General features: G+C 41.4%; 1 protein-coding gene and 1 long non-coding RNA gene across 2 annotated transcripts; one reads left to right on the top strand and one right to left on the bottom strand.

Moving 5' to 3' along the window:
- The first annotated feature begins 6 nt into the window (after positions 1 to 6).
- On the top strand, positions 7 to 2,128 carry LOC120558310. The gene is made up of 2 exons (XR_005639087.1): positions 7 to 1,137; positions 1,646 to 2,128. It is a non-coding gene; the product is annotated as an uncharacterized LOC120558310 (long non-coding RNA).
- Positions 2,129 to 4,271: 2,143 nt separating this feature from the next.
- On the bottom strand, positions 4,272 to 12,127 carry sdf4 (stromal cell derived factor 4). The gene is made up of 7 exons (XM_039800365.1): positions 11,597 to 12,127; positions 9,662 to 9,978; positions 8,517 to 8,653; positions 8,272 to 8,385; positions 7,988 to 8,146; positions 5,771 to 5,946; positions 4,272 to 5,301 (listed from the first exon to the last, which is right to left on the bottom strand). The coding sequence occupies exons 2-7, from the start codon at positions 9,970 to 9,972 to the stop codon at positions 5,125 to 5,127; spliced, it is 1,074 nt and encodes a 357-aa protein (XP_039656299.1). The 5' UTR covers positions 9,973 to 9,978; positions 11,597 to 12,127; the 3' UTR covers positions 4,272 to 5,124.
- Positions 12,128 to 12,273: the final 146 nt, after the last annotated feature.

The following is a 12,273-nucleotide window of genomic DNA, read 5'->3' as shown; positions in this document are numbered from 1 at the left end:
CAAAATAAGAGTTTACCTGCAAAACGTCATGTGCAAAATAATAATTTTTCTCGCTTCTGTTTTTGTGATCATTAGCTCAAATCGTAATCGCGATTAAAAAAAATTTATTAATTGCACAGTCCTAAAATCTTTTGAATAGGCAAGTCCAGCGTCGCCGTGTAAACTAGCAAAGCTGCTTTCTCTGTGGAGCGGCGCAGTCTTTCCCCCGCTAGTCTCGCTTTGCCAGACCCTCCTCCAAAGTGCGTTGGAGGAGGGTCTGGTCTACTCCACACAGCATTCCGGGACGGGAGGAAAACCGGGCTCTGGTTTATTGGCATTTCTTTAAACCAATCACAATCGTCTTGGGCGGCGCTAAGCACCAGAGAAAAGCCGCGGCGCCGCTGCTAAATAGGTTCGGAAGGAACTTGTTTTGGTGGAACGTGTTCGTTCAAAAGTTGTCTTAGTCGTGCAACAGAAAACTCAGATTGGACAGATAGTCTAGCTAGCTGTCTGGATTTACCCTGCAGAGATCTGAGGAGCGGTTAACCATAGTGCTCAGAAATCCACCGGAGTTTAGAATGCCGACACAAAGGAAGCCCAAGGCAACGGATATCCGGCCTAAATGAGTGAAATTCTGCGGATTTTCCGGCGGAAACGGAGCAGTCCCGGAAATGGAACATCAAGGACATGGACTACAATGCAGTCCATTCAAAACAATGCCGTCTATACGCTGAACGTTTTTTTTTTTTTAAACGTAAAAGGAAGAAGTTTTCCGTGTTCAGCGTGAGCATTGTCGTGTAAACGTAGCCTGAAGCGCTGCACGCAGACCAAATGGAGACCGAGACCAGAGACGAGCACAAGCTCATCACGGGTGGCTGTGATTAGACTTTTAACTTTCCTTTACCATCCAGTCCTTATTTATTTTTTACAACTTTCTCTGATTTATTTCAGATCAAATCATCATGGAAGGTATTTATATTTTAATCATGGTGAGTTTCCTTAAAAATCTATTTCAACTTTTCAAGTTTCTTTTTGTTGCATACAGCAGGTATATAAACGGCGATAAACGGCACAGCCTGCGAATATCTGAACAGTGACACATTCATCATCGTGTTGGCTCTGCACTCCAGTACGGTAGATATCGAAATGACACAATAAGTAAGTATGAGGTTAAAGTGCAGACTTTCAGCTTTAATTGCAGGGTGTTTACATCCACATCAGATGAAACGAGTAGGAATTGTAGCCAAAGTCCCAAATTCAAGTGACCAAACATCAAGCTGAAACTTCTTCTACTACTTACAGACTGCGATGTTAAGTTGATTTGCAACATGTTAAGCCCCAAATTTATTTTATTTTATTTGAGAAATGAGTGTTGAGGAGAAACTTGACTAACTGTTACGCTGCTCTCTAATTATTAATATTGTCATCGTCAGAATCAGCACGCGCGTGTGTGTGTTTTACCTGTATTCTTAAAAAAAAGGAGAAAGAAAGCTATGTACTGTATAATTCTATGTCACTGTGTTCTTCAAATGTTTTCAGGTTAATTCTGTTTTAGTGCTGGCCATTGACTTGATTATATTTCTATGTTTAGTATGTTGAATGATGCAGTACAATTCAAGAGTAGAAAGGTGTATTTAGAGGGGATTGTTTTTTTGTTTTTTTACAGTTTTGGAACTATTCTTAAGGTGGCATGTGTGTGACACGGAGTAGCATTCAGGAGAGGTTCGTAAAATACTGCAGCTGCGCTGATTCTCCGTGTCGGCGCATTATTTATATTGTGTTTAATTTGTACGACAACATGTTAATGATTTTGGGAAAATGTAAAAGCTCTTGTCTTGTGAAGTGGTGTCTGTGAAGTAAAAGCGTGCACATACAAATCTGATTGGCTATCACACTATCCTGTCAAAGCCTTTTAGATTACAATTGTAATATTCACAGCAATGCGTTTTGAATTGTGAATAATCCAATCTGACAAAGATCATTTATAAAGATTGATGTTCAGTATGTAACCGCTTCTAAACAAATCTTTGGTTTGGTGAAATGATGGTTGTTCTTACAATCCTGCTGTGTTGTCAAGTGCTACATTACATAGAACACACAGTGAACCTTAACCCGTATATACGCAATAAAATCTTCTCAAAACAGAAAACTGTTCTCGGAGTCCAAGCTGTCGTCTACAAATATCATGTTCTGTCCATCAGTCCGGAACACAAAGTTCTTAATGATATAACACAGAACATTTTTGAGAAGCCATAACCAGAGAGTGTTTGGTATTTTTGGCTTGAAAAATGACCTAAATGATTAATTGATTATCAAAATATTTGCCAGTTAATTCTTTTGTCAATCAACTAATCAGTGCAGCTCTAATTCAGAGAATCAACTGTTGCATGCATATATATATATATATATATATATATATATATATATATATATATATATATATATATATAGATTAGTATGAATACATGAGTGTATAAGGGGACGTAAGGTACGGAATTGCCCTTTTCTGCCTTAACAGGAAAGGAAGGGAAAGTGAGGAGATAAATGAGACACACCTGTGAGCTGGGGGAAGAAAAAAAAAAAAGAGGCATGGAGGAGAACATCACTAAAAGTTGAATCCAGTTGTTAGATTTCCCAGACATCCCTGGGCAACAATGTGCTGCTGATCCCCGGAGCACGTTGGGATGAAACTTGTTCAGCTATCTCTGTGACCCCTTTGGATGCAGCTGTGGACTTTGTCTCAAGTCAAGGTAAGTTCCCTTATTTCTTATTAGTTCTCATTTTTGAGGCGTGTGCGTGTGACATCCTATTTGTTCAATGCAAATACAACAAGACTGCCTGACATCCTGCGCGTGGCTCACGTACCGGCTGTTCCTCGCCTTCCGCTCCCTGTGTTGCCATTCTCAAACTCCATTCTCTTTGGGAAACAACAACAAACTTAAAGCTAAAAAGCTACATGCTGAAAATGGCGAGTTTGGAAGAAAACTTGGATCGTGCAATAAGGCAGGCCCGCTTGGTTCTTTTGGGGAATGATTGTAAAGATTTACAAAGAATAGGTTTACGGCATTTTACTCTCTACTCTCTGGGACGTTTTGGGACCGATTGGTGGGATTGCTGTGGACGAAGTACACACGGCGATACACTGGTAAGAGCAAATGAGGTTTAACCATGTATCAGCTAATTTAAATAGCTCACGTTACTGTATAGTGTGAACAGTTAACTTCATTTAATATTATATGTGGCGTTTTCTTTTGCGGGGTTCAAATATTCCACCTAAACCAGTTCCTTCCCGAGACTATTTAGCAGAGCCACCATCGCTGCGTCCGGAACTTAGCACTACCCAAGACAATTGTGATTGGTTTAAAGATTTTATTTTTATTTTTTTGTCTATTGATTTAATCTGTAGTGATAAATGGACTCCATTTATATAGCGTTTTTCTAGCTCAAAGCGCTTTACACACCACAGGGACCACTCACACACATCCATACACTGGAGGCCAAGGCTGCCACACAAGCTGCCGCCTGCTCATCAGATAAACATTCATGCACACGTATCCACCGATGGCGCAGCATCGGGAGCAATTCGGGGTTCAGTGTCTCGCTCAAGGACATTTGACATGTAGACTGCAGGGGTCAGGGATCGAACCACCGACCTTCCGATTGAACGACCAATCGCTCTTCCACCTGAGCCACAGCCGCAAAAATTAAAGAAAGTAATCGGTTACTCGCAGCCCTAAAAAAAAAAAAAAAAAAAGCACTAAAGAAACCCAGGCATTACTTAATTGATAAGAAATCTTTATTGTTTACCAGAATTTGCAATACATTTTTCTTTTTTAAAGCTGTGTCACATTCTGTTACCATCAATCATATCTTACAATCCAAACGGGACCGAGGACAGAGAAACCTGTAGCAGGATCCAAACCTTGAACAAAATGGTTGCCCATGCATTTGAATACAAGATAAAGAGTGAGCTATCCACCTTTTTGTGAACCAACACAAGGACACAAAGACCAGCCTCGTACACAAGTAAAGCAAAAACGAGAACAAAGCTGCGAGATGTTCTAAGATGCAGCTGGTCTAAATTATACTGGTCAAATAAATAAATTCTTCTTTATCCACATCTTAATGAATGAATTGCATGAATTAGATCAAGAACAAAACAATAGACCTTTACATACAGGAGACATTTTGACCACACACACACACACACACACACACACACACACACACACACACACACACACACACACACACACACACACACACACACACACACACACACACACACACACACACACACACACACACACACACACACACACACACACACACACACACACACACATAATATATCGTTAAATGTTATCAGTGACACCTGTGCTTTACTTTCAACAAGTCAAAATGTCTGCTGGGAAAAAAGGCACATTGTTCTTATATATTACTCTGACAATAAATTGTTAATGAAAGTCTGTGCTAAGAAGAATCACTGTACGTTATTGAAGCAGTTTGTAAAAGTGGTAGGACGGATAACGGACATCTATAATGAAAACTAGTGGAATTGTACATTGTTAATGACAATTCCCTTTTGAATTTGGGAAAATTCTGGTAATTAGCTCTTTATAATATACCTCTATAAGGGGTTTTCCCCTTGTAGCAGCATTATATTAAATTTTTTCCGCTTTTCTCTATGACAGAGGCATTTGTACGTAACAATTAATATTTACACTGTATGCAGACGACGCCAGTTAGGACGACAGATCCTGCAGAACAAATGGTGATATCGCCTTGTTGCGCAGTCTCTCTCGCCACTGCACCAGGAATGGAAATTTCTAGTCGGGGTTCAAATTCCTCATACGCACACACTGACTTCACAATATCACACAAATAAATTTTGGAGTTCAACAGCCCAACATTTAAAAGTCCAATGGCACACAGAAGACATACCATGTAAAGTGTGATGGCTGGCAGACAGTCCAGGGCTGAAGGGAGGATGTATTCATTGGAGTCAGCAGTGAAAGAGGCCGTTGAATTGCACACTAGAACATCCTATCGTTAGTTTGCCCGTCCTTGTCTGGCTTGTCCCTGAAGCAGATGTAGGATGTCGCCCTGCTTTGCTGAGCGGACTGAGAGAGGAGACGAGGGTCTTCAGAACTCCTCGTGGACATTTCGGGCGTAATCCATCAGTTTGCTGCCCGTGAAGTATTCGCTGTACTTGAGAATCTCGTCCAGCTCCAAATTGTGATTCTGGTTTTCATCTGCAACGGCAATCATCTGCTTGGCCTCATTCAAGGCGTTGTGCTCGTTCATCGGGTCCATGTACTCCTGTACGCCACGCAAGAAGGAAGGGAAACATAACTGTCATTGATAATCGAGTGTCAATTAATCAGACATTGAAAAAAGAAACATTCCATTAGCATTTTTGAGATGGTTGAATGCACAATAAAAAGGAAAAAAAAGGAATGGTGTTTTAGGAGTCCTTGTTGTCAACAGTAGTAGTAGTAGGGCTGGGTACCGAACTCATAACTTTTTAGGCATCGACCGAATTGCCTCCTTAGTATCAATACCCAATTTTAAATACCTAAGGTCAGTGAGCCGATAATGTTTGTGATTGGCTGTCTGAAGTAACATGTCGTAGAGGCAGGCAGGAAAAAGTCGCCGTATTGGCATTGGGTTTGTTTTATTGCGATATCTAACCCTATTTAGTAGATACCGACTCGAAAACTTCAAAGTATCAAAATAAATGATAAAAAAAAGGAACAATCAAACAAGACTTTTGCTCTTTTTTTCTTACCTCCAGTTCCTCCATGGTTACGATACCGTTGCGGTCGGAATCAATGACGTCCTCGAACTCCTTCTTCCTCTCCCGGACCCAGTCGTCGTCGATGTCCTGCGCCTGCTGGTTCTCCACGGTGCCCACGGGCAGAGAGATGAACTCGGACAGGGTCAGTTTCTTATCACCATCCTGGTCTACAAGCACAGCAACAACCAACATGTGATTTCTTTCACCTTCATAATGGGCCTCAACACCGAGCAGGGCTTATTCAAATACACATGGGAATAATGTTAGGTACAACATCAAATCTACAGATCCACTATTATATTTATTACACAAACAGATGAGACCTTCGCCAACAGAAACAGATCTAGTAAGGTTTGTTACCATGTTTTGATGGAAATGTACCAATAATGGGCTTTTGTCAATCAATCAATTTGTTTGGAACGTAGAATCATACAAAATGCAACTCCAGAAAAATTTTATCCTGTCAGTTACAGTCATATGCATATGTACACGCATGCTAGAGCTGATACAATTAGTCGGATCAGTCAATTGATAAATGGTACGCGTGTTAAGAATTGGCTGGTTCCAGCCTGTAAAATGTGAAGATCTTTGGCTGTTTTGTTTGTTTTTATATTTCATTGGAAAGTGAACTTGTTGTCTTTGGGTTTTGCGATGTTCCCACAAAAACTAGCTATTTAAAAGACGTCACCTTAAGCTATGGGAACTTGTGATGGGCAGATTTCTTTTTTTAAATTTCATAGCTCTGCAGTGTTCTGCAGATTAAGCAATAATTTAAAAATTATTATTGCATTAGTTGCAGCCCTAAGCAATAAACCATATCATTTTGAGGTTCCTTCCCCATGGTTGATGTCACTTTCTACTGTGCCATCTGAGGCAAAATGCCGCAGCAAGCTTTATCAGCTTTTTATAGTACGAGTGTGACCTGAAAAGAGTTTCCCAAACTGAGTTACATTCACATGCACCGAGACCAAACCAGGTCACCTCATTAGGGTTAACAGTATTCTCCCTGCATGTAAACACACAACACTGATGTTTAACAGTGCAACATGTACAGTGCCATCTTAAATCTCCTAAACCAGTGTACATTAAAAGCTGCTATAGACAATATGTTAATATTACCAATGGACACAATTACTGCACGCGTGTGTTCTGGTTTTACATCCAGTTTTAGCATCATCTCATCAGCATTATTTCCAGCAGCAGCAGGCATCGGTTTGCAGCCAAACGGCTCTAAAACCCCACTGTGCACTTCCTGTTCAGCTACATACAAAGTTTGAGCCTAGCTAGTGAACATAGTGGAGAACTTAGCAGCTTAAGAGCCAGACATTTCCCTGAGGAATTAGTGGAAATCAAAACGGAGCTTAACAGGCCTGTCAATATTGAAATTGCAGTGGCCGGGTTGGCTCAGTGGGTAGAGCAGGCGCACATATACTTGGAAGTTTATGCCTCGATGCAGAGGTCCAGGGTTCGAATACGACCTGTGACAATTTCCTGCATGTCTTCCCCCTCTCTCAACTAGCTGTCCTGTCAAATAAAAAGGCAGAAAAGCCCCAAAAATAATCTTGAATAGAACTTGCATTCATCCCCAGGCCAGAACATGAGTCTGAATGCTAATGTTGCTACAGTACGTATATGCTGGATGTGCAAATAAGCTGCTGTTTGCTAACTAGTTCCCCATGTCAACTTAAAAGGTGATGTGCGGAGTGTGTTTCCGCTGTCTACAAGTAGGGTTGGGTATCCTTTGTTTTGTTCTTTTCTCCCAGATACCGGTGATAAACTGATACTTTTAAAAATGGTGCCGGTGCCTGAACCTATACTTGTTATTTTTTTTTTTTATGTGGGGGGGAGGAAGAGCACTATATTGTTGGAATCCTCTACAGTGAAATAGTGACACTTTACACCGTTAAGCTGTCAGCATTTTAACCGTGTCTAACCCAGCTACTAGCTAACGTTACCTGCTGTCAATTGTAACGCTAACTAGTAACACATGCAGCGATGCTTCGGTTGCCTCCAATGTCTGTTTTGGAGCTGCAGCGCAGGCATTTAAGTGGCGCCGAAATCCGCGTTGCTATTCGGTCCGGCAGGTATTGGTCGTTTAGGCACCGGTGCCATATTAGCATCGGGTTTCGGTACCCCAACCCTAACTACAAGTGGCTAAAAATAGTTAACACAGGTTTAACACAATGAGGTAAAGTAGGTCAAATGTACCCAAGTCGCGTACGATCTCCTTGACCATGTACTTGAGCATGCCTCTGCTGTGCTCCGGGTGGAGGAAAGACAGGAACTCCTGCTCATTCAGCAGCTGGTCAGCTGGGGGGTTGTCAGCCTGAAACCAGCGGTCCTTCAGGCTTTCCAAAACCTCCTGAGCTGCAGCCATGACGGAGAGAGAGAAAATTCAGCTCAATTATATTCTTACTTCGATATCTGCCGCACATATTTCGGGAATATTGTTGAAACCATTAACGACATTTTTCAAATGGTTCCATACTTACTTTCCTCATCCAATTTCAGATCTTGATTATTCTTTATTTTCTCAGCAATTTCCTTTTCATCGAAACCTTTGCTGGCCAGAAATTTGACTCTGTACTCATCCCATGTCACGTGACCTATGGACAAGGCATGAATTGAGCATTTTGGTTCTGACTTAACAGAAAATAGCCATTTGTTTACAACCCACTGTGGCAATATGGCGGTGGTCGGTGTGCTACGAATTCTAAGTGGATTTGGTCTCTCTCACCATCACCGTCGGGGTCAACGGCATGGAAACTATTCTTGTTCTCCTCCATGGCCTCCTGGAAGTGCTCCTCCGTCTTCTCCATAATCCAGCGCTGCATCTCCTTGGCGCTAACACTCCGGTCCTTGTTGAAATCAACCCTGACCATAGACAGAAAAATTTAAAATGAGTTGTTGATTTAGCTTGAGCTATTGAACGTCATTAAACTACTAAGTATGTACTATCAGCTGTAATGACCCATACGATCTGTCATAGTGTATGCAATCTGGTGCTTTTCTTTAAACTGACCATGCACTAATACCCGTAAACACTGACATTTCTTTACCATTTAAGGTAAAATAATGTAAGAAGGAGAGGGGAGGGGGATGGGAAATTTGTCAAGTCATGGTAAAGGATTAGTTCTTTTTCAGCTCAAGTGCATTCTTTCTTTCAATACAGGTACTCCGATGGATTGCCTCGTGAAAGTGTTGTTGCATATCAGGATTTTGAGGAAAACTACTCTAGTTAAAAAAAAAAAAAAAACAATACATGGTTTCACAATACTCTATTCATTTCATCATTCTGTGTGTTTTGCAATACCATGTTGTGACACACATTCAGCTTCTCATAACAGTGTATAAGTATAGTTATCACAGCATATGAGATCATTTTCCTAAGGCTTACTACACTAGGGCTGGGCAATATTGATATATATCGACATCAATATGAGGCCAGATATCGTTTTCAATTTTGGATATGGCGATATGCTTTTAAAGGCTGCATTACAGTAAAGTGATGTCATTTTCTGAACTTACCAGACTTACTAGCTGTTTTATTATTTGCCTTTACCCACTTACTTATTGTATCCACATTAATGGCGATTATTTATCAAATGTTTCATTGTGTAAATATTTTGTGAAAGCACCAATAGTCAGCCATACAATATTGCCGCAATATCGACATCAATGTATTTGGTCAAAAATATTGTGATATTTGATTTTTTTTCCATATCGCCCAGCTCTAGCTTACACCTCTATTTGATAGTCTCCAGACTGGAACTTGATGCTGGTGACTTCTGAAGAACCTGATCAGCAGCTTTAGCTCAGGCTCCCAGTTCAGGAATGCTGTAATTCCTGTGATTCAAAAGATGGGAAGGATAACCCCCTTACTTGGTGAAAATGTCAATCAGCTTCTTCCTGTTCCTCCTTGGTTCAGAGTCCTCCTCAAACTCCTCGATCTCTTTTCCCAGGAAAACCTCCTGGTGGAAGTCCTTATTTAGGTGGCCATCCATCTCCATCTTCACCCCATTCAGGTGGTCTGGGGGAAGAATCTCGTTGTCATCCTTGCTGGCTGGAGCCTTTTCTTTAGCAGCCGACATGTTGGCTGGCCGTGCATCCACATGGATGGTGTGGAGCAGGATGTAGAAAAGCAGAGACACTGCCAGGAGGTTTCTGCACCACAGTTTTCTCCAAACAGCCATGGTTGCCTATAGAGGGGTAAAAGTAAAGTTTGAAGTTATGTGAACCAATAAAAAGGTAAAAAATAAAGAAGGTATCAAGCCAAGTTAGCTAAGACAATGTGGTTGATGCACATCATCATCAAGCACAAGATCTCAACCACAGCCGGTCTACGGAGAGCCATTTCACTCCCCATTAAGCCCCATTGTACTGGATTTGGTTGCAGTTCCAACAGAGTTCCACTGGGGGTGATCGCGGGCGAGTGCAAAATAGACGGCTTAATTTGTCTCTTTCGCCTGATTGCCGTTGACACATCTCAGATTTGATTGTAGTTTTTGCAAGTTCAACATGGATTATACGTGGAAAGTTGAATGTCCTTTGGATTTCTTACAGGTTGAGTCGTCGTTGCCCATAACACGCTAGCATTCTGCTAATAATGAATGCGGATTGGTCAGTGAAGGACTGATTACGACAAGACATCCCACTTGACGGCATCCGAAGCAGAACCAGAATGTCAGAGTGAATATTTCGGCGTAGTCTTTAAAACATTAGCAGATCTCTTTCTAGCCCGTGTTTTGACAGGGAGAGCCTAACCTGTCAGCTGTGTTGTCGATGCCTCGAGAGAACAAAGGAAGTGACTCAGAGCTTGCCGTAAAGCAGTATATCTGGCCGTATGATGTGTATGATGTCATTGCCATCTTAAAAAGGGTTTAAAAAAAAAAAAAGCCACTTTAAAAAACAAAATAAAATAATTAACACCCAGCAGTGTGTATTTTCTTAGCCTCCCCTTTCAAATGCATTCAAATTACCAGACAAAAAATTATATCCTGAGAAAAGGGGATTTTGAGGGGTATAGCTCCATAGAGCCCCATTCATTCTGCACTGGCCTGTGAGCGCCCCCTATCTGGAATCAGAGTGGAACTGCAACCAGCTAAGAAGCCGGAAGTATCGAGAGTGGAACTTCCGAATTCTTTGATCTCAACTTTCATGCCGCGTTCAAGCGCACTTGCGTAATGCCCACGGGAAAATCCCATTAGAGTCAACGTCATTGACGTTATAAGCATATTTATGTGGAGGACTCAAGAAGAGGGTATTGTTTTTGTAAATGCTGACCAGCTAGACTGCTAGAGTGAAACAAAAAGCAAGAAATCCACACCAGATATTGAAAGGCCGCTTTGAAACCATCATAAACCGTCTGACAGGATTACATTTCACAGAAATTGTATTTTATGATTTCACGCGACAAATAAAATTGATAGATTGATTAATCACAGTTGAACCCTAAAGCGGTGACGCACCCATGATGTTGTACGGAGATGTGATATGACCTGCTCTGAACCCAACACAATATTACAACGATAACGTTTCATTTAACCGTCAAGCCTCGACATCGTTAACCTCGTCAATGTTTACAGTATCCACTTTAATTCACCAGCACGGCAACTGACGGTTCCTTAACGTAAATAACGGTTAACGTTAGCTCTGGAATTTAGCCTCGTCACGTCATTGGAATTATTTTCTACCGCAGTTAAGAGTTAACTGTGTTAACATTAGCTAGCTACGTGGCTAACACAGGCAGGGTAGTAAACATAGTAGATTAACGCTATCTGGAATAAGTAAACAGTATACAACAACACTATAACCAACCTGTCAAGCACGATGACTAAAAACGACACTGCGGAGAAGTTCAAAATCTTTGGATATTGAGAGATGGCCAGCTGGACTTCCTAGTCAAACAGACCTTCCTATCAGCAAGTATTTTTTGTCCCCAGGATGGCGAAGGCATGTGCCGCACTTGTCTTCCTCTTATTGGCTTACCCCTGACATTCTACCCTAACCAATCCCACTCCTGATGCCTAATAATAACCAACCCAACCAACGAAGGCAACGAGTACTAGCCAATCAGAGGGAGAGTAGGGCGGGTCATGCCTTCGCCATCCTAGGGAGGAAAAAGCAAAAAGGGGCTTTCTTATGTCTATGCTTCCAGTCAGGTAAGTTTTCAGACTCTAGTTCCTGTACACGTGGCTTTGCCACAACGTCCCCATTCCAAAATGTGGGACGGCTCAATCTAAGTTCCACTGAAGTTATGCGGTTCGGCTGTAAAAGTCCTTTCTAATGTTCCAGTTAGTGTTATATCATTCAAGCTGTCACTTGAACTGGTTCCTGGCTAGTTGCTAACGTTGCTAGGATTTTGTAAAGCTATCCAAAGCCACAAGTATAGTATCCGGGCAGCAATTTCAAAGTAAAAGCCATACCGAGAAGTTTTTTTTAATTTTTTTTTATCTAAGGGGCACTTCTACAGTTGCCAATGGGTACATAGAAAT

Source organism: Perca fluviatilis, chromosome 5 (genome assembly GCF_010015445.1).
Source record: "Perca fluviatilis chromosome 5, GENO_Pfluv_1.0, whole genome shotgun sequence".
NCBI lineage: Eukaryota > Metazoa > Chordata > Actinopteri > Perciformes > Percidae > Perca > Perca fluviatilis.
Note: the sequence above shows the minus strand (reverse complement) of the source record. Positions and strands in the feature narration are given on the sequence as shown.

Bases quoted from the DNA above. Each gene is read 5' to 3' on its own strand.
- sdf4 (XM_039800365.1), bottom strand. From the start codon at position 9,972: ATGGCTGTTTGGAGAAAACTGTGGTGCAGAAACCTCCTGGCAGTGTCT. The intron at 8,147-8,271 runs GTAAGTATGGAA...TCATGGCTGCAG, and splicing joins TCTGAAATTGGATGAGGAAA to CTCAGGAGGTTTTGGAAAGC. The intron at 5,947-7,987 runs GTACATTTGACC...CTGTGCTTGTAG, and splicing joins GGAGATCGTACGCGACTTGG to ACCAGGATGGTGATAAGAAA.